The sequence below is a fragment of the Rhincodon typus genome, chromosome 8, assembly GCF_021869965.1.
Source record: "Rhincodon typus isolate 14 chromosome 8, sRhiTyp1.1, whole genome shotgun sequence".
In the NCBI taxonomy this organism is placed as follows: domain Eukaryota; kingdom Metazoa; phylum Chordata; class Chondrichthyes; order Orectolobiformes; family Rhincodontidae; genus Rhincodon; species Rhincodon typus.
Genome location: NC_063339.1, coordinates 36,866,797 through 36,893,602, shown reverse-complemented (window position 1 = coordinate 36,893,602; position 26,806 = coordinate 36,866,797). Strand labels below are relative to the sequence as shown.

At 39.3% G+C, this 26,806-nt stretch overlaps 1 protein-coding gene across 4 annotated transcripts in view; it reads left to right on the top strand.

Annotated features, from left to right (window-relative positions):
* The window catches only part of klc1a (kinesin light chain 1a), a 95,723-nt gene that overhangs the window by 50,085 nt on the left and 18,832 nt on the right, over positions 1–26,806 (top strand). For 3 of the 4 annotated variants that reach the window (XM_048599904.1, XM_020518765.2, XM_020518762.2), the window contains exons 10-13: positions 397–449; positions 1,032–1,099; positions 14,608–14,716; positions 15,216–15,377. In XM_048599904.1, coding sequence (XP_048455861.1) covers positions 397–449; positions 1,032–1,099; positions 14,608–14,716; positions 15,216–15,377 — 392 coding nt within the window. Of the gene's footprint in view, positions 1–396; positions 450–1,031; positions 1,100–14,607; positions 14,717–15,215; positions 15,378–24,186; positions 25,148–26,806 lie in introns of those variants that run through there. The other variant, XM_048599906.1, reaches the window with a different exon arrangement.

Genomic DNA, 26,806 nt, shown 5'->3' with positions numbered 1-26,806 from the left:
CCCCCCCCCCCCACTCCTGACAAGCATAATTTAACTAATTTCTGTTACATAGGTCAGCATGAACTAAGTTTATATTCTGTTTGCTTTCTTCCCCATTTACTTTGTTTTTGTGGGTGCTGGAGAAATTAGGTGCTGTCTTTCTGGGTGTATGGATAATTTTTTGAATTAACAATGACTAGAAGTGTACAGATATAACATTCCAGTCTTACGTGAGCTCTGTCATCTTTTCTTACTTTAATGCCTACTCTCTCCTGCTATTTTATTTGAACAGTCTATTTCATCTTTCTTTTAGAAAGATAATCTTGAATGAAAGATCAAATTATTAAGATTATAGAACAATCTTCTCATGGTGAGTTTACTTTCTGTCTGAAAAGTGATTGTATTATCTTTTCCCAGATGAAAATAAGCCTATTTGGATGCATGCTGAAGAAAGAGAGGAACAATGCAAAGTAAGTTTAAGTTGGTTAACGTAATTTTGCTATTGTTTTTAGTGTTATTACAACATGCTTTTAGTCTGTTTCAGAACAATCATAAAATGAATCCATAAAAGATTTCTGTAATATTGGAAAGGTATGAATGTGTTGCATTACTTAAACTTTCCTGTCTTTAATCAGTGAGTTGGAAAGTATTTTGTGATCACAGTATAACATGCACCATCTTTAATCAAGAGGATATGCAATCAGTGTCCTATGAATCTACCGGTAATTTTGATAGGCAGGTTTTCCTGAAAGGCTCACTTTGATATGTAATATTTCCCCTCCTTTAAAAAGGTGACAGTCAATATGAATTTCTGTAGATGTGCTGAGTGAGATTGAGACATGAGTTTGAGGAATTTTCATGTTGGTCTTCTCAAATGTTACCTTTTTATGGAGTGCCTGAGCTCAAACTACCAGAAGATGTTGAAATAATAAGTGTTCCATACCACTGCATTCTACACTTAATTTTATTAATGCATTTTTTCTCAGATGCCTGAATTTCATATATAAGCATGTTTTATACATTATGCATATTACATATTGTATTCTACTTAGGGAAAACCAAAAGATGGCACCACATTTGGTGAATATGGAGGCTGGTACAAGGCATGCAAAGTTGACAGGTACATTTTCATATTTTTATTTTTTCAGAAGACTTGCTGTAAACAGAATGGCATACTTTATTTCTTAAGTGGCTCATGGGGCCATTCATTTTGCTTCTACTCAAGTTACTATTTATTGTTTATTTTGGAATTTTAAATACTCAAGTTTAATAATTTAAATATGCCAGTAACTTGTGAACAATCCTAACTTTATATGCAACTTTACATCAGTAGACTGGAATGGTAATGATTTAAACAATCTACATCTTTCACTTTTGGATAGTAATATGAAGTTTAGAGAATATTATTTCCTCAACCTTCATGTCTACATGCCTATTTAGTGGCCAATTGGAAATGGGGATGGTTGAGGTCCACGAAAGAGCCATCCACCTCTTAGTTTGCTTTTGTTTAAATTGAAACTAACAAAGTATTCTGTATACAAATTGCAAGCATCTGCTTCCAGGTCTGGAGAAAATAAATAAATGGAACTATGTGTATTTGCTTAGGTAAATTGCATTGAACTATCCAGCCAATTAATCTGTGCTGTGGCACATAAAGATCTCACAGGTGTAACATGAGAATTGTAATTTAAGAACTTAAATTGCAATTAGGAACATAAGATATAGGAGCAAGAAGAAGCTGTTTGGCCCCTTGACTCTGATCTGATGTTCAACTAGACCGTGGCTAATCACCTACCTCCATGTCATTTTCTCACCCAATCCCTCTATATCTTGATATCTTTAATATCTAGAAATGCTGTACAATTATACACTGTGAATTCTACTCATATAGTCTTGGGTAAAACAGCCCAATGATCAGTGATGAGTTTTATGTTGAAGTAGTCCCGTCTAGGCATAACAAAGGCATTGAAGGTAAAAAATGGAGCAACAGTAGTCTGTTTGTCTCCTTGCTGCCTAACAAGAATCTATCCAGCCCTGTCTTAATATTCAATGACTGCCTGAGGCAGATGTTTCCAAAGTTTCCAAAGTCTGAGAGCCACAAAAATTTCCTCCATCTTTGTCCTGAAAAGGTGACCCCCTAATTTTAAAACAGTGACCACAATCAGACTTAACCACAAAAAGAAGTGTCCTTTTCATGTTCACTTTGACAAGACCATTCGGGAAGTTACACACCTCGATCAAGTCACCCCTCGCTCTTCTAAACTCCAGTACAAACATGTCCAACCTATCATAAGACTACCAGCTTATCCAGGTGTCAGTCTAGCAAAGCTTCTCTGACCTGCCTCCACTGTATTTACATCCTTCCTTAAATAAGGACACCACAGTTGCACAAATATACAAGATGCTGTCTTACCAATGTCCTGTATAATTGAAGTATGACACACTCTCTTGTAATGAAGAAAAAGCATTCCATAGCCACCTTGAGTACGTGCTGTACCTATACAGTAACTCTCTTTGTGATTCATGCACCAGAGCACCTAAATCCATTTGCACCATGAAATTCTACAGTTGTTCTTTGTTAATTTTCTGCTGTTTTGTCTTCCTCACAAACTGAAAATTTTCACATTTACTCCATCTGCCAAGTTTTGTCATGTTCATTCGACCTATCCAAATGTATCTGCAACTTAAACCATAAGAAATAGGAACAGGAGTAGGCTGTTTGACACCTCAAGCCTATTCTGCAATTCAGTAGGATTATGGTTGATCTGATATTCCTCATGTCCACTTTCCCACTTTTTCCCCATTGATTGCCTACTGTTCAAGAATTTATCTGTCTCAGCCTTAAATATACACAAGGACTGTACTCACAGCTTAATGTGGCAAGGAGTTCCAAAGACACTCGAGTCTCTGATAGCAAACTTCCTCATTTTTTCAGCATACTTCCTTAAATATCTTCCTGTCATTGGTAAGTTTTGTTTTCCGCCAGCAAGACCAAACCTCTATCCATGCTAACGTATTTTATTTTCTGCATTATTCTTTATATTAGCACCTTATCATTATGTCATCTAGAGATCCAAATATAGTACATCTGGAACAAAAAGAGAAGTTGCTGGAAAAGTTCAGCAGGTCTGGCAGCATCTGTGAAGAAAATAATCAGAGTTACTGTTTTGGGTCTGGTGACCCTTCCTTAGGACATACATCTGGCTCCACTTATCCACAGAGTATGTTGCTCTTTCAAAGAACTCAAGTTAATTGATTAAACCTGATTTCTCTTTGAAGAAACCATGTTGCTGCTTCTGGATTATGTTGAGATTTTCTAAATGCGCAGTTAGGATCTCAGATTCTGCCACCTTTTTCCATTACATGTGTCAAATTAACTGACTGACTTAAAGTTTCCTGCTCCCACCCTTGAATATTATATTTGCTACTTGCTAGTTTGTTTGGAACCTTGCCTGAATTTAGTGAATTTTGGAAAATTAACACGAAAGCATCTACTACTTTTATTAGCAACCTACTACGAGACTCTAGCTGGAAATCCATCAGGACCTGAAGATTTGTCAGACTGCAGCTCTGTCGCTGTGCTTCCTATCACTTCCCTTGTAATTTTGCTAAATTCTTTCTCTGTTTCATCTCCCCTTTTACACCTATTACTGGAATGCTTCTTTGTATTCTCTATACTGAAAAGAGAAGCAAAGCATTTCATCTATTGTTTCCTTCTTACCTGATATTAAATCACTGCTGTCACTGTCTAGAGGACTGACACTTTCTGCTTCGCATATCTGTAAAAGCTCTTGTTATCTGTTTTTACACTCCTAGCTAGCTTTCCCTCATACTCTTAATTTCTTCTTGCTTAATAACTTCGTGATCATTCTCTGCCGCTCTTTATATTCTGACCTTTCATCTGACTTGCTAGTCATCTTTGTATAGTTATATGCTTTGTGCAACATAAGAATATTAAAAAAACGAACGGGAGTAGGCAATTCAGCCCCTTAAACCTGCATGTCTGATTTGCCCCGGGCTTCAACTCCTCGTTCGGGCCAGCTCCTCCTGGCTCTATGCTGCCTGTGTGCTACCTCTTTAAGTACTTACAGTAATCTAGCCACCACGTCTCTATGGTAGAGAACTCCAGACATTCACTACCCTCTGGGAGAAGAAATTCCTTTTCGTCTCAGTGTTAACTGAATGCTCCCTTACTCTGCAACTGTCTCCCCTAATTCGAGATTGCTGCACTAGTGGAAACTGATTCTCAACAGTTATCCTGTGAAGCCCCTTCACAATCTTCTCTGCTTTAATAAGATCACACCTCACACCGGATTAATTGAGAATAAGTCCTCAGCATAGAGAATTTGGACCAAAGGGTCTATTTCCATGCTGTACAAGTCTATGACTCTATGACTGTAATGAATAAAGGCGTAGCCTGTTTAGCTGTTCTTGATCAGTCACCCACTTCACTTCAGAAATCAGCCTAATGAGTCTCTTTTGAACTGCCTGCAATCCCACTATATCCTTTAAGTGTTGGGACCAAAGTTGTACCCTCTAAAACCACCATCACCAATACCCTGTTCCATCATAAGAAGACTTCCTGTTTTTAAAATACAACTGCTAGCAATAAAGCCCACAATTCCATCCATTATCTTAAGTATTTACTGGGCCTGCATTTTTAACTTATGATGTTTCATGCACAAGAACACCCAGATCTCTCCCCTCCCTATTTTGAAGTCTCTTTCCATTTAAATAATAGTTTGCCTTTTTGATTCTTTGTACCAAAGTGCATGACCTCTCATTTTCATTAAAGTCCATCTGCCAAGTTTTTGCCCACTCACTCAATCTATCTATATTCCCTTGAAGATTTCTTGCATCGTTTTCACCAATTGCCCATCCACTTATTTTTATATTGTCAGCAAATTTGGATACATTACAATCTGCCACCTCCCCCAGTTCATTAATACAGATTGTAAATAATTGAAGCCCCAAGACTGATCCTTGCGGACACCACTAATTATATCCTTCCGACCACGTTTTTCCCGTGTATGCATGGGTTTTCGTAGGTGCTCTGGATTCCTCCCACAGTCCAAAGATGTGCAGGTTAGGTGAATTAGCCATTCTACGTTGTCCCGGAGTGCCTAGGAATGTGCAGGCTAGGTGTTTAGCCAAAGTAAATGCGGGGAAAAGGTAGAGAGCTGGATCTGGGTAGGATGCTGTTTGAAGTGTCGGTGCAGATCCGATGGACTGAATGGCCTCTTTCTGTACCAGGGATTCTATGATTCGATTCTATAACCTGAAATAACCCATTAATCCTGACTCCATATCTTCTGTTTGTTAATCAATCTATAGTCGAAGCTAATGCATTATCCCAATACTGTGAACTCGTTTCTTGGACAATAGCCTTCTTAGAGGCATCTCATTGAATGCCTTGTAGAAATCCAAGTACATGATGTTTACCAGTTCCCCTTTATCAACTCTGCTTGTTATATAATAAAAGAACTCTAGGAAATTTTTCAAGCATTATTTCTCTTTCATAAAACTGTGTTGACTAAATCCCCTGGTATTTCTTGTGAACTAGTAATCACCCAACAGATTTTAGGCTGACTAGCCTGTAGTTTCCAGATTTCTGTCTTCCTCACATTACCGATTTTCTAATCTGCTGAAATCCTCCTGGAATCCAGTGAGTTCTGGAATATTTTGAACAATGCCTCTACAGCCACTTCCTTTAAAACCCTTGAATGCAGACTATCATGTCCTGTTGATTTACCTGTCTACAATTCTGTTAATTTATTGAATACCTTGTCCCTTGCGATAGTGAGAAGATTGTTTTCCTCCCCTTATCATAATGCTTACCTGAAACTTTGTGATGTTTATGGTGTCCTCTATTGTGAAGGCCAATGATTAGTTTTTGATTGGCTACTCTCCTTGACTACCTTTGTTAACCACATGTAGTCCATCTTCTCACTGAGTCCTGGTTGGCGGTCAGTGGCTAGTGGTGTGCCTCAGGGATCAGTGTTGGGCCCGCAATTGTTTACAATTTACATAGATGATTTGGAGTTGGGGACTAAGTGTGGTGTGTCAAAATTTGCAGATGACACTAAGATGAGTGGTAGAGCAAAGTGTGCAGAAGACACTGAAAGTCTACAGAGGGATATAGATAGTCTAAGTGAATGGGCAAAGGTCTGGCAGATGGAGTACAATGTTGATAAGTGTGAGGTCATCCATTTTGGTAGGAATAACAGCAAAATGGACAATGTTTTAAATGGTAAAAAATTGCAGCACACTGCAGTGCAGAGGGACTTGGGTGTCCTTGTGCATGAATCACTAAAAGTAGGATTGCAGGTGCAGTATGTAATTAAAAAAGCAAATGGAATTTTGTCTGTCATTGCTAGAGGGATGGAGTTTAAAAACAGGGAGGCTATGCTGCAGCTGAATAGGGTCCTGGTGAGGCCACACCTGGAGTACTGTGTGCAGTTTTGGTCTCCTTACCTGAGAAGAGATATACTAGCACTGGAGGGGTTGCAGAGGAGATTCACTCGGTTGATTCCAGAGTTGAGAGGGTTGGATTGAGGAGAGACTGAGTAGACTGGGCTTATACTCATTGGAATTCAGAAGAATGAGGGGAGATCTCATAGAAACATATAAGATTATGAAGGGAATAGATAAAGTGGAGGCAGGGAGGTTGTTTCCACTAGCAGGTGAAACTAGGACTGGGGGCATAGCCTCAAAATAAAGGGAAGCAGATGTAGGACTGAGGTCAGGAGGAACTTCTTCACCCAAAGGGTTGTGAATCTATGGAATTCCCTGTCCAGTGAAGCGGTTGAAGCTACCTCGCTGAATGTTTTTAAGGCAAGGCTAGATAAATTTTTGAACAGTGAAGGAATTAAGGGTTATGGTGTGCGGGCGGGTAAGTGGAGCTGAGTCTCAAAAAGATCAGCCATGATCTTATTGAATGGCGGGACAGGCTCGAGGGGCCGGATGGCCTACTCCTGCTCCTAGTTTTTATCTTCTAATGTGCCCAGTCTGTATATTCTTTTTTCTCTATTCATTTGTGGGATGTGGGCATCATTGGCTGGCCAGCATTTCTTGCCCATCCCTAGTTGCTGTTGAGAAGGTGGTGGTGAGCTGGCTTCTTGAACCGCTGCAGTCCTCCTGCTGTGGGTTGACCCACAATGCTTTTAGGGAGAGAATTCCAGGATTTTGACCCAGCAACAGTGAAGGAACGGCAATATATTTCCAAGTCAGGATGGTGAGTGACTTGGAGGGGAACTTGGAGGTGATGGTGTTCCCATATGTCTAATGCCCTTGTCCTTCTAGATGGAAGTGGTTGTGGGTTTGCAAGGTGTTGTCTGAGGATTCTTTGATGAATTTTTGCGGTGCATCTTGTAGATAGTACACACTGCTGCTACTGAGCGTCAGTGGTGCAGGGAGTGAATGCTTGTGGATGTAGTGCCAATGAAGCAGGCTGTTTTGTACTGGATAGTGTTGAGCTTCTTCAGTGTTGTTGGGGACTCATCCAGGCAAGTGGGGAGTATTCCATCACACTCCTGACTTGTGCCTTGTAGATGGCAGACAGGCTTTGAGGGGTCAGGAGGTGAAGTTACTCGCCACAATATTCCTAGCTTCTGGCCTGCTGTTGTAGCTACTGTGTTAATTTGGTGAGTCCAGTTGAGTTTCTGGTCACTGGTAACCCCCAGGATGTTGACAGTGGGGTATTCAATGATGGTAACACCATTGAATGTCAAGGGACGGTGGTTAGATTGTTTCTTATTGGTGATGGTCATAGCCTGGCATTTGTGTCACGCGAATATCACTTGCCACTTGCCAGTCCAAGCCTGGATATTGCCCAGATCTTGTTGCTTGTGAACATGGACTGCTTCAGTATCTGAGGAGTCACAAATGGTGCTGAGCATTGTACAATCATCGGTGAACGTCCCCACTTCTTACCTTATGGAGGGAAGGTCATTGATGAAGCAACTGAAGACGGTTGGGTCTAGGACACTACCCTGAGGTACTCTTGCAGAGATGATTGACCGCCAACAACCACAACTGTCTTTCTATGTGTCAGATATGACTCCAACCAGCAGAGAGTTTGCCCCCTGATACCCATTGATTCCAGTTGTGCTAGGGCTCCTTGATGCCACACTCGGTCGAATGCAGCCTTGATATCAAGAGCTGTCACTCTCACCTCACCTCTGGAATTCAGCTCTTTTGTCCATGTTTGAATCAAGGCTGTAATGAGATCAGAAGCTAAGTGGCCCTGGCGGAACCCAAACTGGGCGTCACTGAGCAAGTTATTTCTGAGCAGCTGCTGCTTGATGGCACTGTTGATGATACCTTCCATCACTTTACTGATGATCGAGAGTAGACTGATGGGGCAGTAGTTGGCCGGGTTGGATTTTTCCTGCTTTTTGTGTACAGGACATACTTGGGCAATTTTCCACATTGTCAGTAGATACCAGTGTTGTAACTGTACTGGAACAGCTTTGCTAGGGGAGCGGCAAGTTCTGGAGCACAAGTGTTCAGTACTATTGCCGAAATCTTGTCAGGGCCCATTGCCTTTGCAGTATCCAGTGTTTCCAAACGTTTCTTGATATCACATGGAGTGATTTGAATTGCCTGAAGACTGGTATCTGTAATGCTGGGGACCACTGGAGGAGGCCAAAATGGATCATCCACTTGGCACTTCTGGCTGAAGATTGATGTGAATGCTTCGGCCTTATCTTTTGCACTGATATGCTGGGCTCTTCAATCATTGAGGATGGGGATATTTGTGGAGCCTCCTCCAGTGAGTTGTTTAATTGTCCACCACCATTCACGACTGGATGTGGCAGGACTGCAGAGCTTGGATCTGATCCATTGGTTGTGGGATTGCTTAGCTCTGTTTATCACTTGCTGCTTTTGCTGTTTGGCATGCAAGTAGTCCTGCTTGGTGGCTTCACCAGGGTGATACCTCATCTTCAGGTATGCCTGGTACTGCTCCTGAAATGTCCTCCTGCACTCTCCATTGAACGAGGTTCGATCCCCTGATGGCTTGATGGTAATGGTTGAGTGGGGGATATGCTGGGCCATGAGGTTACAGATTGTGCTGGAGTGCAATTCTGTTGTTGGTGATGCCCCACAGCGCCTCATGGATGCCCAGTCTTGAGTTGCTCGATCTGTGCGAAGTCTGTCCCATTTAGCATGGTGATAGTGCCACACAACACGATGGAGGTTGTTCTCAGTGTGAAGGCGGGACTTCGTCTCCGCAAGGACCGTGCAATGGTCACTCTTACCGATACTGTCATAGACAGATGCAACTGCAGCTGGCAGAATAGTAAGGATGAGTTCAAGTATGTTTTTCCCTCTTGTTGGTTCCCTCACCACCTGCCGCAGATCCAGTCTAGCAGCATTGTCCTTCAGGACCCTACCAGCTCAATCAGTAGTACTGCTGCTGAGTGACTGTTGGTGGTGGACATTGAAATCCCCCACCCAGAGTACATTTTATGCCCTTGCCATCCTCCGTGCTTCCTCTAAGTGTTGCTCAACATTGAAGAGCACTGATTCATCAGCTGAGGGAGGACGGTCTGTGGTAATCAGCAGGTTTCCTTGCCCATGTTTAACCTGAAGCCATGAGACTTCATGGGGTCTGGAGTCAATGTTGAGGACTCCTAGCGCAACACACTCCTGACTGTATACCACTGTGCCGACACCTCTGCTGGGTCTGTCCTGCCGGTGGGACAGGACATACCCAGGGATGGTGATAGTGGTGTCTGGGACATTGTCTGTAAGGTATGATTCTGTGAGTATGTCTGTGTCAGGCTGTTGCTTAACTCGTCTGTGAGACAGCTGTCCCAATTTTGGCACTAACCCCCAGATGTTAGTGAGGAGGACTTTGCAGGGTTGACGGGGCTGTTTCTGCCGTTGTCTTTTCCGGTGCCTAGGTCAATGCCAGGTGATCCATCCAGTTTCATTTCTTTGAGACTTTGTAGCGATTGGTACATCTGAATGGCTTGCTAGGCCATTTTAGAGGGTAGTTCAGAGTCAACCAACATTGCTGTGAGTCTGGAGTCACATGTCGGCCAGACCAGGTGAGAGTGGCAGATTTCCTCCCCTGAAGGACATTAGTGAACCACATGGCTTTTTCTGACAATTGGCAATGATTACATAGTGATCAGTAGATTCTTAATTCCAGATTCTCTTTTTGAATTCAAATTCCACCTTCTGCCATGGTGGGATTCAAACCCCGGTCCCCAGAACATTAGTTAGGTTTCTGGGTTTCTGCCTACCCCTATGCAAACTGAAATTACCCATGACAATTATAGTGCCTTTCTTTCATGCCTCCATTATTTCCTGATTTTTACTTGGTGTCCTATGATTCCACATCTCAATCTATTATACTTATATCACTACTCACCACTGCATTGATGCCTGCTTTAATTAGTAACGCTACTCCACCTCCTTTTTTTTTTATTAACTATTTTTCCGGAATGTTGAATAACATAAGTTCCTACTCCTGATCATCCTGCATTCATGTCTCTGCAATTGCCATTAAGTCATCTTTATTTCTTTCTATTTGTGCCATCAACTCAAGTATCTTGTTACAAATGCTGCAGACATTCAGATAACAAACCTTAAGCTTTGGCTTTTCAAACCATTGTAACATTTCATTATTCACTTGTGGGACATGGGCGTCGCTGGCTCACCAGCCAGCATTTGTTTTCTGTCCCTAATTGCCATTGAGAAGATGGTGGAGAGCTGCCTTGTTAAACTGCTGCAGTCCACGTGCTGTAGGTTGACCCTCAATGCTCTTAGGATTTTAACTTAGCAACACGGAAGGAACGACATTATATTCCAAGTCAGGATGGTGAATGGCTTGTGGGGGGTCTTGCAGGTGGTATTACCATGTATCTACTGCCCTTGTTCTCCGAGTTGGAAGTGGTTGTGGAATTAGAAGATTCTGGCTAATGATTTTTGGTGAATTTCTGCGGTGTATCTTGTAGGTAGTACACACTGGTGCTACTTGAGTGTCACTTGTGGAGGGAGTGAATGCTTTTTGGATGTGATCAAGTGGGCTTCTTTGTCCGGAATGGAGTTAAATGTCTTGAGTGTTGGACCTGCACTTATCCAGGCAGGTGAATATTCTGACTTGTGACTTTGGGGAGTCAGGAAATTAGTTACTTGCTGCAGTATTCCTAGCCTCTGATCTGCTGTTGTAGCCACTGAGTTTATGTGGTGAGTCTAGTTGAGTTTCTGGTCAATGGTAACCCCAAGGATATTGATATTGTGTGGAAATTCAATGATGATAATACCATTGAATGTCAAGGGGCAAGTGGTTAATTGTCTTTTATTATAAATAGTCATTTCCTGGAATTTGTGTGGTGCATGGCATATAAGGAATGGCAATGGCTGGAAAGCCTGGAGCGGGACTCTGGTGGGGGATGTGAAAAGGAAAGTTGGACTCTCAAGTTATGTTTTTTTCTTATCTTATTCTAAGTTAATGTAATGGTGCCATGTATATGCAGCAAAGGTACACACTTTTCACTGTATTTTTATATTGAATACACGTGACAATAAATGATTCAGTTCAATTCAAATGGTACTTGCCACTTGTTAGCTCAAGCCGTGATATTGTCCAAATCTTATTGTGTTTGAACATGACTGTTTCAGAGTGTTTCTGAGAAGTTGTGAATGGTGCTGAATGTCCCCACTTATGTCAACCGCCTTATGGTTGATGGAAGGTCATTGATGAAGCAGCTGAAGATGGTTGGGCCTGGGATATTACCCTGAGGAACTCCTACAAAGATGTCCTGGAGCTGAGATGACTGACCTCCAACAACTGTAACCATTTTCCTACGTACCAGATATGACTCCAACCAGCGGAGAATTTTCCCTGTGATATCCATTGATTTCAGTTTTGCTTGATTGTCTTGATGCTTCGCTTGGTTGAATGCAACCTTGATGTCAAGGGCTGTCATTCTCACCTCTGGAATTCAGTGCTTTTGTCCACGTTTGCACCAAGGCTGTAATGAGGTCAGGAACTGAGTGATCCTGGCAGAATCCAAACTGGCAACACTGAGCAAGTACTGCTTGAAAGCACTGTTGATGACATCTTCCATCATGTTACTGATGATTGAGAGTAGAATAATGTGGCAGTAATTAGCTGAGTTGGATTTGTCTGCTTTTGTCTACAGGAAATACCTGGTCAATTTATCACGTTTCGGATAGATGCCCCTGTTGCAACATTACTGAAGAGCTTGGCTAGGAAACTGGCAAGTTTTGGAGCTTAGGTTGTTGGGACTATTGCCAGAATGTTGTCAAGTCCTGTAGACTTTACAATATCTAGTGCCTCCAACTCTCATTTGATTTCATATGGAATGGATTGAATTGGCTGAAGACTGGCATCTGTGATGATCGGGACCACTGAAGGAGTCCGCTTTGGATCATCAGCACTTCTTGCCAAAGAATGCTGAGGATGCCTCGGCCTTGCCTTTGCACTGAAGAGTTGGGTGCTTCCATCATCAAGGATGCAGATATTTGTGGAGCCTCCTCCATTGGTGTCCACCACCATTTACAACTGAGTGTGGTAGGACTGCAGGGCTTAAATTTGATCTGTTGGTTGTGGGATCTCTTCGTTTTGTCTGTCACTTGCTGCTTAAGCTGTTTGGATGCAAGTAGTCCTATTTGGTACCTTCACCAGGTTGTCATCTCATCTATTGGTGTGCCTAGTGATGCTCCTGTCATGCCCTCCTGCGCTTTGAGCCAGGGTTGGTCCCTGGCTTGATGGTACTGGTTGATTGCGGGATATGCTGGGTGATCAGATTGCAGGAGTACTGGAGTACAATTCTGCTGCTGTTGATGGTCCACACCACCTCCATAGAGGCCCAGTTTTGAGTTGCTAGATCTGTTCGAGATCTGTTCGAAATCTGTCCCATTTAGCTGAAAGTGCCACACAGCACAATGGCGGGTATTCTTAATGTGAAGGTGAGACTTCATCCCTACAATAACTTGGCAGTGGTCACTCTTACCAATACTGTGATGGATAGATGTATCTGCAGCCGGCAAGGGTTATTAAGGATCAGGTCAAATATGTTCTTCCGTCTTGTTGGTCCCTCACCTCATGCCACAGACCCAGTCTAGCACCTATGTCCTTTAGGATCCAACCAGCTTGATCTGTAGTGCTGTTGCCGAGCTACTCTTCGTGGTGGACATTGAAATCTCCCACCCAGCGTACAAATTGCACCCTTGCTACCTCAGCGCTTCCTCCAAGTGTTGTTCAACATGGAGTTGTACTGATTCCTCAATTGATGGAGGACAGTACATGGTAATCAGCAGGAGGTTTCTTTGCCCATCTCTAACCTGAAACCCTGAGACTTCATGGGGTTTGGAATTGTTGTTGAGGACTTCCAGGACAATTTCGTCCTGATTGCACACCAGTGTGTCAGCACCTCTGCTGGGTCTGTCCTGCTGGTGGGACAGGACATGTCCAGGGATAGTAATGGTGGGTGTCTGGGATGTTGTCTGTAAGATATGAATCCTTGAGTATGACTGTGTTTTGGTGCTGGCCCCAGATTTTAGTAAATAGGACTTCGGAGAGTTGATATGGCTATTTCTGCCCTTACCTAGGTCAATTCCAAATGGACTGTCCTATTTCATACTTTGTCAAGACTTGGCTTTCTAGGCCATTTGAGAGGGCGGTTGAGAGTCAACCACATTGCTGTGGGTCTGGAGCCATATGTAGGCTAGGTGAGGATGGCACTTTTCCCTCCCTGAAGGACATTAGTGTGCCAGTTGGGTTTTTCCGACAATTGACAACGGTTTCATGGTCGAATCTTAATTCCAGATTTTGTCTTGTTTTATTATTGAATTAAAATCCCACCATTTGCCAATGTGGGATGCGAGCTTATGTCCCCAGAACATTAGCTAAGTTTCTGGATTAATAGTCTAGCGATAATGCCACAAAGTCATCGCTTCCCCTAATTCTGGATCTAATTTGCTCTGCACATTTCAGTTTGTACTTTTTGTCCCTTCTGTTGCACTTTGATTATTGTTCACCCTCGCTCTCTGCTCTGCATCTCTGCTCTCTTCCTTTCTGATTTTTTTAAAACTTTCCTTCAATTGAACCCTTGTCCTCTTTTTGTCTCCCCTTCCCTCCCCACCCTGACAGTTTGAAGCCCTGAGGATGTTGTCTTAAGTTTTTTCACAATATTTCATTGTAGGAAATTCTTGCTCATACAGTAATAAATGTCAAGCGAATAATATAACAAATCAGAGACAATAGACTGGTTGTGGTGAGTTAGGGCTGGTGGTGTTAGTGTATGTATCTTCGGATGATGTTGCTGAGGATAAGCACACAGGTGAGAAAAAGGCTGCCAGGAAAACGTCCCTGGGAGATAGGCAGTGGAAGAGAAGCCATTGCGGGTTATTCTCTGACTATATCTGGATAGATTAGTATGGAATTGGACTGGGTACGAGGATATGATCTGTTTCTGAGCTGTGATCGAAGTTAAATTCTTCAGCAATTTCTGTTGAAATGCAGAACACTGATTTTGTGGGTATCAATCAATTTAAAGGGCAAAATACCTAAAGATACTTGACACTCCATGTGTGACTATTTTAGTTTTAAAATGTTGATTTTGTTTTAACTTCAATCTCTTCAAACAGTCCAACAGTAACAACTACATTAAAGAACCTTGGGGCACTTTATAGACGTCAGGGCAAGTTTGAAGCAGCTGAAACACTGGAAGAAGCAGCTCTGAGATCTCGTAAACAAGTAAGTTTGAGGAATTGGCCAATGCCTTTCATGTTTATTGCATTGATGGCAGAATTAGTTTGGAGGGATGGTGGTGAAGGTGTTGAGGTTTTTGCAGCACATTGTTGTACATTTTGTGCTGACAAAGTACATAAAGCTAAATGTTAAATAATTTAAGACATACTAATATTAGCCTGACATTAGCAAATATCAAGATGGTGAATTGAATGCACAACAGTTTGAGATCAGAATAAAACGTATCTACTTATTCTTTATAACAATAAACTTTAAGAAGAAGGATATTGTTTGAATTGTCATTGCACTTAAGTTCCATGTACTCTTGAGATTATTTGTTTGTTTTCCCCAGTGAAAACAAACAATGTTATGTTTCAAGTAAACACACTCTGAAATAGTTTCTGGCATCCTTTAAATAAAGTTTATATTTTTATTTCCGTAGTGTATGTTTGCATTTTTGAATTATGGAAACCGTTCAAGTAAAATGAATGCCTTTGGTTCACAGGGTCTTGATAATATTCATAAACAAAGAGTAGCTGAAGTGCTGAATGATCCTGAAAGCATAGAGAAAAGAAGAAGCCGTGAAAGTCTAAATGCTGATGTGGTAAAATATGAGAGTGGTCCTGATGGAGGTGAAGAAGTGAGTATGGGCGTAGAATGGAATGGGGTAAGTACAGTACACAATCCACAGATCTGCAGTTCCTAGTACCTTAGTAAAAAAGCTTACATGTTTTCCTTGAAATTTACACCATCAGATTTTAGTAGTTAGATTGAAATATTAATATTTAGTTCTTACGATTAAGTAATGCAGGGTACATATATAGAAACAATTGAACAAGGAACAGGGTTCTCTTTTTTTTCAAAATGACTTTTGCAGATTAAAATTAATCTAATATCTGTAAATAGACTTATGATTGCAATTTATTTTATTCCTAAGCAATCTTTGCATAACACCATGAGCTACACACCTGCTTACTGAGGAAATGAAATGTTAGAATATGGATTTCGCTTGAAGTTTATTTTAGTTTAAACTATTGGAGTTGAACTTAACTTCACCTCAGTGACTTCTTGCATCAAGATCTTTCACATTAAAGGTCTCTGCCGTAAAATCAATTTGTTAAGATCTGCAAATTGTAATCAATGTTAATCACCAATTTAAATCACGTTTCATTTATACACCAAGACAGCAATTTCCTCATATATAAAAACCAAAAGAACTGTGCATGCTGTAAATCAGGAACAAACACAGAAGTTGCTGGAAAAACTGAATAGGTCTGGCAGCATCTGTGAAGAAAAAAATCAGTCAACATTTTGGGTCCATTCTGCGGAAGTGTCACTGGACTCAAAACGTTAACTCTGATTTTTTTTTTCTTCCCAGATGCTTCCAGACCTGCTGAGCTTTTCCAGCAACTTCTGCTTTTATTTTCTGAAATATTTCTGTTATACAAAGTTTTAAGATTGAATTTATTTAATTAATTTTCTAATTCATTTTTGATCTACCCTTTATATTTTGTTATACCAATGCAAAAATAGAATAGATTAACTTGAGTAATGAATTACTATGCACTTCTCTAAATTGAGAGTTCTGAGGTGCCATCTTTGATCCAATGGCCTGCAGAATACATTGGAGAAGTCTTCTGTAACTAAGTTCTGGAATCATCTTTTTAGCCGAGTACAGAGCAGATTTGATTTGATTTTATTGTCACGTGTACTTGTGTACAAAAATTACAGGAGTACAGTGAAAAATGTATAATGATGCCACACAAGGTGCTGTGTTAGGTACAAATACCTAGGTACAGAATCTTAAGAACAAGGAGGAAAGAAAGAACACAGGTTGGCAAGCACAAGTGCTGTCATGGTTGGCCACGCTCTTGGCTGATCTTTTAGAGAACATGTGTGTTTAAGAAATGGGGAGAAAAATGCTTAATGAACTTTGAAAGTCTTCGTTCCCTTAAAATTGAGGTGTAACATGAGAAAATGCCGTCTGATTATCCAATTTGTTTTAACAATGCATTGTTGCTTTAGGTATTCCTGTGCTTGTATGGTAATAATGTAAAAATGCCACAAAATTCTAAGCATTATCGAATGACTTATTGCTTGAAATTCATGACAATGAAAGCTCGTTTTTTTTGCTTGAAAAACATTTAAAGTAATACTACGTTTATAAGCTCTTTTTTGATACTGTATGCATAAATGCTGTTTTGGTTTTTCTGCTGACAGTTGTATGTAATCTTATGATTGAGAAAGGAATTACCTTTGACTAGGATTACATATTTTAGAGGAATATAAAATTGAAATGCCAAGAGGTGGTGTGCATCATGAAAGTTCTGGTAGCTAGGATTTCTATTTATTTTTCATTTTAAACATTTTCTATTTTAAACATTTTTCATCACGTTACTTGCCACGTGACAATAAAAGGATATCGTATTGTATTTCATAAAATTGAACATCCCACTTATTGTTGCTAGTTACAGCTTATAATATTCCTTGCATGACAAAATTCACATGCGCAATTTTGTTTTTGGAAAAGAATAAACTAAATGTGGCGAATGCACTTGAAATTATAATTGAGTTTACTTTGCAGAATTGGGAAATATTTTAATCAGCCAATTTCATTATCAGCTGTTGCATTTTGCATCTGCTTTTGATAGGTGTTCCATCTGAGCCTGTGATGGTTAGAATAATACTTTTTCCTAGAAACTTAGTTTCATGAAAACCAGTTAGAAATGTATTTTGGCTAATCAGAGTCTTTCTTTTCAATTCCATGAAGATATCCAGGAACTAGAGGTTTACCTTTTTATAAATTATGTAGTTTATGTTGGTACTGTGTATTGTACATCTCTCTATTACTCTTGTATTCCACACGCTCACATTTTCAAATGTATCATTGGTCTAATCTTTTTGTGTTAGTACAAGGTCTGTAAGTAATATTTTGCGTGCACGCTTCTGTTTTTTAAAGTGTACGTAATTGCTAACACTATTTCTGGGTCATTTCTTCGCTAACAATTTGGTTGTTAAAAAAAATTTCATCATAAGATTGATTGTTTTAATCCACCGAGTCTAAAATTATCTCATTGACTAATGCTGTTCATAACTTCTGAAGGTTTAATTCATTTTCACCTCTGTCTCCAGGCTTTTGTTTTAAAACTTGTTGGTTTCACTTAGGATTTAAATGCCAGAAAAGTCTACATTGTCTTAAGTGTAGCTATGTCAATATCTGAATTACACAATTTAATTTTTGTGCTATTTTACTATTTTCTTTAAAAGCTTATCCAGAAGAATTGGCAAAATTATTAAAAATTTCTTGTACAATCACATGTTCTCTTTAAAAGAATGAACATATTCAAAGTTAATTTGTGCATTTTTAAAGTTTTATTCTGATTATTTGCATTTACTTTAAATCTGTGATTTACAGTATAATTCGTAAATTTTCATTTGCTCATTTAATACTGATTTGTGCTGACATTCTTCACAACACATAGAAAAAAAAGATAAACTGTTAACGTTCAACATATTTAATTTATTACGGTGATATGATAAATTAGGATAAAGTTGAATGAAAAATCTTAAATTATATAGGAACGATTAGAGGAAGCACAGCAAGAAAGAGGTTTACAGTGTTTTTCTGTGAAAAAATCATTTCTATACAATGATATTAAAATATAATCCTAATGTTTTAAGTTGACCGTCACACACAGACAGTGCTGTACAAGATGTAAGATCATCTGCTTCGCCTCACTCTTGTTCTCACATGTATACTTCCCTCCATACCTCAAGTGCTCAAGTATGAATTTTAATGCTTATTAAGTCAAAATTATGTCAATCAATACTAATTTCTGCATAGAAAATTTGATGATATGGCACTTACCAGGAGTTGACACCAGTACAACCAAGGTTGGAGGAGTGCAGTCTCCATGTCTGTTCCCACTGCTCCACTGGTCACATATTTAAAAGTGTTTCTAATATGGTCAATTATATACTTTATAAAGTAGTAGATTCAGAATAAAAAGGTCCATCAATCAGATTTCTTTTAATAAATAACAAAATTATTGATTTATTATGAAAACAAGACTTAGTTGACAAAGATGCAAAGTTGATTAACATAGTTGAAATGTGAACGTATAAGTATGCATCATCTAGATAAGCACACGCGCAGGCACACACGCACACGTGCACATAAAGAATAAATAAACCTTTTCTGCAGAGATTACTTTTGGAGAAAAGCATTTAGTACAAACATTTACTTCACAGAATAAAAGTATAAGTTTATTCACTTTGAATAGAAGAACAGATGTGCAGCCTATTTCTTGGATGGTAGGAAATGTGTGGATGTACAGAGGGCTGTGCATGTTTATGTCAATAAGTCATTTGAAGGCTAATGTGTAGACAGTTAGGATGACTATGTTGGTCTTTATCGCAAGAGGATTCAAGTACCTGAGTAGTGAAGCCTTGCTTCAGTTGTACAGAATCTTGGTTAGACCATTCGTGGTGTACTGTGTGCTGTTTTTGTCCCCTTAGGAAGGATACTGTTACCACAGGGGAGGGTAACAAAGGTTCACCAGGTTTGTTCCCAGGATGGCAATTCTGTCCTATGAAGAGAGAATGGGAAAGGTGGGGCCTGTGTTCAGTAGAGTTTCTAAGATCGAGAGGTGATCTCATTGAAACTTAGAAAATATTTAAAGGGATAGACAGTTTAGATGCAAGTAAGATATTTCCACTGGTTGGTGGAGTATAGAACAGGGTAGGTAACCTCAGAATATGAGGAAGGCCACTTTGGACTAAAATGAGTAGAATTACTTCTACACAGAGAATTGTGATCTTTGGAATTCTTTACCCTACAGGGCAGTGGAAACTCGGTCACTGAGTATGTTTAAAGTCGAGATTCACGTATTTTTAAATACACATGAAGTAAAGGGATACGGAGATAATGTGGGAGAGAAAAACATTAAAATGATCAGCCATGATCCTATTGAGTAGTAAACATGCGAAATTCTCTGTGACAGAAAGTAATGAGGCCAAATCATTGAGGATTTTCAGAAAGAAGTTAAATAGTGCTTGGGCTAAAGGCATCAAAGGGTACGGAGAGAAACAGAACAGGGTACTAAGTTGAATGATAGCCATGACCATATTGAATGATGGAGCAGGCTCAAAGGGTGAATGGCTTCTTGCTCCTATTTCCCAATTTCTATTTAATTTCTTTTTAAATGGAAGAGCAGGCTGAATGGGCTGACTGGACAATACCTGCTCCTGTGTTCCCAAGATGCAGGCAGAGGAGAAAAGCAAAATGAATGTTGTCAGCGATGAGACCCAGCTTCTCCAGCCTATCCATAAAACTTCTTAAAAAAAGAGTTGAGGAGATTTGTTTGAAGTGTTCAAATCTTAAGGGGTCTGGACAGAGTAGATGGGAAGCAACTTTCCAAATTGACTGACTAAGAACCAGAGGACGTAAAATTAAGGTGATTGAGTGCTGAAAAAATGCAACTTGAAATATTTTTGTCTACTTGGTGATTTCGATCTGCAAACAATTGCCTGAAAAAGTGGTGGAAGCAAATTCAGTCATTGCTATTGAAAGGATATTGAATAATTATTTGAAGAAAAAAATGTGATGATTTAGTTAACAGATAAGGGAGTGGAACTCCCAAGTTGCTCTTTCAGAAAGTCGGCAGGCGCACAGTGAACCGAATGCCTACCTTCTGTAACCATTAAATGATATTCTGAAAATCCATGCAGCCTTGATTAATGAGTTAATATTCGTTAAGTTTCACTAACTTAGGATATTAAAAACACTGAGAGTATATTGGCTTTTATGCTATCAGTTTTTAATATCAACCCAGATTCCAGTGTTGAAGAGATAGTAGGAACTGCAGATGCTGGAGAATCTGAGATAACAAGGTGTAGAGCTGGATGAACACAGCAGGCTTTCCTGCTCCTCTGACGCTGCTTGGTCTGCTGTGTTCATCCAGCTCTATGCCTTGTTATTCCAGTGTTGAAGAGTTGTTTGGTCGTGTGCTTTAAATATTGTGCACCGTTATTGCATTGAATATTTGAATTGTAGATATACTAATATAAATTTTTTTTTCAAATAACTTAGTAGTTTAATCTCTTAACAAACAAAAGCTTTTCTGCTATGGTAGCTAAATCTACCAATTTTGAATATTTTTAAACAGCATTGACTTAGAACTAATTTAAGGTTTCTGTTTATTGCCTTCTTTCTTAGCCCCTATTGTTTTTCTTTAAGGCATTCTTTGATTATTCCTTGACTATTCTTTGACTTTTGGTTTGGAAGATTGTCGTTTACCAAGGTTTCTTTCTGTACGTTTGAGACATTTAGTAGGAATTACCTGTGTTCTTTCTCTCAATTTATATACTTCCAAAAAATTCATGTCAGATACTCCCACATGACATGGTGATTTGAAAGGGAGAACCGACAGAGTATTAATTACCATATTGCATTTTCAGCAAAATAATGGAAGTTTTAGTTACCTCCCACTCATTGCACTGCTAGAGATTCTGCAATGGGATTCACATCCACTCCAGCCCCACCCCACATTCGAGTCAGCAATCAGTGAAATCAATTGATATGGCAAGAACTTTCCCTTTTTTGCTGTGATTGCTGTTAGTGCAACTTTGTTGAGTTTCTATGTCCAATCAGGTGTAACTGTTTTAAGTGGTATTGCTGAAGAACATGTCTGGACCAAAAATCATTTGTGGAATGCTCTAGTTTTAAATTGAAAGCTTTGAAAACAATGTTCTCAGCTTGTTAATATTTCAGCTTCATCTGCCCTGTCATTATGTGCCAATCTTAATTTTAATCCATGTAAAATTTTTAAAAATGAATTGATTTTGGTGCTTTTCACTTCCTAAGTTGCTGCCAGAATTTTTAATGTACTTGACAGTTTGATAACATTAGCAAGTCCGTGCTGGGAATCTCCTTTAAATAGCTTTACGTCAACAGCTTAAAGTGCCCACCAGAGAATACGTGATCTCTGTGAGGCTTTCTTTGATGTTGTTACTAGTTGATTTTCATAATGATCAGTGCTGTGATTTCAACAGTTTACAAGCAATATAATTGATTTGGATGAAAGGACTAAATTTATGTGACTAAATTTGCTGATGTTGCAAATAGGTAGGAAAGTAGATTTTCAAGAAGAGGCACAGTCTGCAGAGGGATATGGATAGATTAAGTGAAAGGACAAAGAAAAAAGATGACGTATAATGCCCTTTTTGGCTGAAACTGTAGAAAAGCAGGATACAGTTTAAATGGAGGGAAATGCAGATATTTATAGTACAAAGGGATTTGGCTGTCTTGATCTAATCATCGCAACAAGCTTGTATGAGGTGCAGCAAGGGATTAGAAAAGCCAATGGGTTGTCAATAATTATTGCATGGGGAATAGATTGTGAAAGGAGGGAAGTGTTGTGCAGCTGTGCAGGGCCTTGGCTAGACTGCATCTAAAGTATTGTGTGCAGTTTTGGCCTCCTTGATTACGGAATAAAACTGGATTAGAAGCACTTTGGAGAAGTTGATCACTCAACTGATTCCTGAGATGAAGTGGTTTTCTTATGAGGAAAATTCGAGCAGGTTGTACCTTTACTATTGAAGTTTCAAAAGATCATTTCTCATTCTTTTGAATACAAGATCCTTAGTGGACTTGACAGGATATTGCTGAGAGAATGTTACCCCTTATGGGAATGTCTGGATAGTGTGGACATAGTTTAAAAATAAAAATTAAAAAGACTGAATAGCTTTTTCTTCCTGTGAACTCTCTTCCCCAGAGAACAGTGGAAGCTGGGACTTTGAATATATTTAAGGCTTAGTTAGTTAGTTAGGTTTTTGATCGGCAAAGAGTTACGGGAGCTGAAAGGAATGTCGAGCTGAGATCAGCTATGACTTTATTGAATGGTTGAGCATCCTCAAGGGACTAATTGCCGAATCCTAGTTGTATTTGTGTGAGATCAGCAACAAATGTGCTTGCTTCATTGCTTACCTGAAGCTTCTGACCATTCTCTTCTATTATCATTTGATAAGCATTACTAAACATTGTTTGAAGATCCACCCAAATACATCCACATATCAGAGTATATTTATGTATGTATAACAGTGTGTATACAATAATTGTTAAGTCAACAACTGTGACAGCTTTTTTCCTCTGCCCTCTCTACCCACCATCTCTTCCACCCACTTCCTCCCCTTTTGAACCCCTCCCTCCTTCCTCCTGTTCTTACCCCTCCTCTTGGCTCCCTTTCCTCTTCTCCACCCTTTCCCAATCTCCCCCCTTCCCCCAACATCTCTCCACTCTCTGCCTCCCCCTCCCTGCCCCTTCTCACTGATAGACAGGAAATCTCGATTGGTCCATCCACCATGTCCCTGGCAATAACAGTACCTCATACATTACTCCCTACCTATCTGAGACAAACCCAGTCCATTGGAAAAATGCAGACCAGTTAGGGGAAAGAATGAAAATGTTTTGTCCAATTCTTTTAGATCATCAAAACTAGTTGAGGAGACCACTTTGGCCTGGATCATTGCTATATAATACATACAATTTGAGGCAGAGATTGCCTAAAATCAGAAGCTGATCTACTCCTTGCCTGAAGGACTTCGGCAAATTGACTTTTCATGAGCTGGCAGCCAATTCCAAAGATCCAATGCTGTATATGAAACTATTCAGGTCTTGACATCTAATATCAATCTGGCCATGCATGTCTTGATACTCCCTTATTATAGAAGCTACAGAAACTTAGTCTATTCCTTTCATTACCTGATCAGCTTTGATCAAATCACTTGAGTCAGTGTTTCTCTAGCATATAGAGTGCCAGTTTCTTTTGCTATCCTGATAACTAAGATGCTTCACATTCAGAATGAATCTTGTGGCCTTTCTCAATAACCCTTCCTCTTGTGGGTGTAAAATGTTTCACAGCATTATTTTGGTACTATTTCTCAGGACAGCAGAAAAAACTTTGGTAAATGCCCTCACCAGTATTTATTTTTAAATGAACCTCACTAAAATAGATTATCTGGTTATTATCACATTACTGTTTGAGGTGTCTTGCTGCATTTTCTACTTTACAACAGTGACTACACTTGAAGAATAAATTAACTGCAATGCTCCTTGTCAGAGCAGAAAGGTACCTTACGAGTGCATGCTTTCCTGTTTTATTCCTCTATCACTTTTTTCCATTCCAATTGCTATCCATTCATGTTGTCTCTGCTTGCTTTCTGAACCTCTTCTTGCTAGCTTTTGCCACCGGTCCTCCTGTCCACTTTTAAGGGCAGCATAATAACACCAGTACATCCAACAGATGAGTTTAGTTATTCACAGATTTAATCATGTGTTGGAATAGTAAATGATGAGCAGCATGTGTGATCTTCATTTGACCTAGAAATACTGTTTGTGTAATTTCCTTAAACAATTGAAACTGTTGAAGCTTTTGCAACAGTTTTGACTTGCTTCTCCTCTTTTTTTTGTCTGCCAGGCATAGCTGCTCTTTGTGATACTAATATGTTCCCGGCATGAAGGGCATGCACCGTCTTGAGGCTTAACTTCTGTGCATTATTGCAATCTGTAACTTTGTCTACACTATACTTTGTTTATTGAGAACTGTTTCAAGGCCGTTGTAATTCTATGATAATTCTTGTAGTTTATTGTATACGTGTAGCCTTGACATGTCTGTTTAAAACTGTATTCATTTCCACAATTGACTGATTTTTGCATTAACAGAAATGCCAGCAGGTTATAAATCATAGGAGACCCACACTTTTAAAATTAAAACACTTATTTAAAACTGAGGAGTTCTAATTTTATTACAGTCATATTAGTAAATTCAGGCATAAGCGAGCACCATTTGAGCATTTTATGGCTTGGCATCTCTGTTATATAATTGCAAGGTAGATTTTCTAATGCTTTATCCTTAAAAGGACCAATAATGGTTACTCTCAAATGGGGAAAAATACTGATTAAGTAGTACGGCATGATATACAGCCAGAATCTATTAAAAAAAAAGGCATGTTCTTTGTCTTCAATACATTAACTTACTGCCTATCTAGAGGTCTTTTAAGAATGTTGTTAAAATGTTTTTATTCTGGGTGGAATTCATGTTTAAAGTGGTGCGTTAGTTAACTGATCTGTGCTGGTTTCTCGACTGTCTAGTGGTATGTGTGATTGTCTTTGTTTCTAGCTCTTAATAAACTAGCTCAATGTCTCACTAATTTGTCTTTGACTCTGGTCTGCTTACTTCTTCAGTTTACCCTGCACATAGCATTCTAGAACTCCAGGATTTGCTAAATAGATCATTATAAATTTGACAGCATAATCGTAAGGCATTCTTCTTCCCTACAACATAGGACATCCTAGCTGGGTATAACTATTAATCAGTCTTAACCATTATTGACTAAGCAGACTTGTGTTTTATTAAAGTTTTCACTGAATAATAGGTAGAAAAATTAAGTTCAGTTTTTTTTCTATCTCTATTTCCTAACTAAATAGAAGTAAATGTGTTGGGTTTTATAATATAATGAGCATCATTCAAGATGTGTGAAGGTTTTTAACACATTTAAACACAGCTGAAAGATTTTATTTTTCTATGCCACTAAGATTTTTAAGGGTTATAGTATATTAGCATTCACATTTTGACGGATGAACAACAATTTTATTCCACGGTTTAAAATGTTAGGAGAGAAAATAGAAGAAAAGATAAACTTCAAGATAATTTTAACTTTATGTTGTATAATTCACAAATGATTTCTAAGAAGGAAAATTTGCTTTTTTTTCCCCTTGATGAAAAACTGTTTGGCCTTCTTTTAAAAGCAATATTAAGTAGCACCTATAGCATAGAAACAGACCTTCAGTTGATCCCACCTTCTTTCATCACACCGTATCAACATGTCCTCTATTCTGTTCTCTATTCTACTCTCTATTCTACACTTGTTCATGTACTTAACCAGCATCCCCTTAAATGCAGCAATGATTTTCAGCACAACTACTCCATATAATAAAAACAAAAATGTTGCGGATGTTGTAGATCTGAAACAAAAGCAGAAAGACCTGGACTCTCAACATTAACTTTGGTTTCTTTCTCCATAGATTCTGCCATATCTGCTGAGTTTATCCGAACCTTTGTTTTTACTTATTGCATTGATCGGGTTCACATTCTAACCACTGACTAAATACAGTTTTCTTCATTTCTTTATTGGCTTTGTTAGTGACAGCCTTATTTATACTGACTTCACGAGTAGTATCATCTTCTCTACATCTAATTTATCAAATCTGTCTATGATTAGGCTAGCTTTTAATGTTCTCTTTCTAGGGAAAAATGTTCAAATGGTTCTGACCTCTCAGTTCAGGATTTATCGTCCTTGTAAATCTCTTAACTTTCTGCAAAGCTTTTATATTTTGTAATTAGTAAATGAGAAGTGTGTATGGCACTCTTAATGTATTTGACATTCAAATAAGAGATGGGTAAAGCCATAATAAACTTGAAAGAACTGTTCTTCCAAGTAGTGATGCATATGTAAATGTCACACCGTAATCATTGATAACATTTTGTATCTTGAAAACATTAGAGAAAATCTTAAAATAGATTTGCATTTGGCTTAGACTGTAAGATATAGGAGCAGAATTGAGTCATTCGGCCCATCGAGTCTGCTGTGCTATTCAATCATGACTGACATGTTTCTCAACGCTATTCTCCTGCCTTGTCCCTGGACCCCTTGATCCCCTCACTAATCAAGACCTATCTATCTCTGTCTGAAAGATACTCACTGACTTGGCCACCGCATCCTTCTGCGGCAGTGAGTTCCAGAGATTCACCACTCTCTGGCTGAATTCCTCCTCATCTCAGCTCTAAAAGGTCATCCCTTCACTCAGAGGCTGTTGCTTTCAGGTCCTAGTCTCCTATTAGTGGAAACATCGTCTTCACGTCCAATCTGTCGGGGCCTCTCTGTGTTCTGTAAGTTTCAATGAGATCCCCCACATCCTCCTGAATTCCAAAAAGGACAGAGTCTACAACCGCTCCTCAATCTTCTCTTTTATAGGTGTCTCCTGTAGAGACCTTGAATTTGGTGTCTAGGGAGTTTCTATTAAGCAGCTAGGGTAAG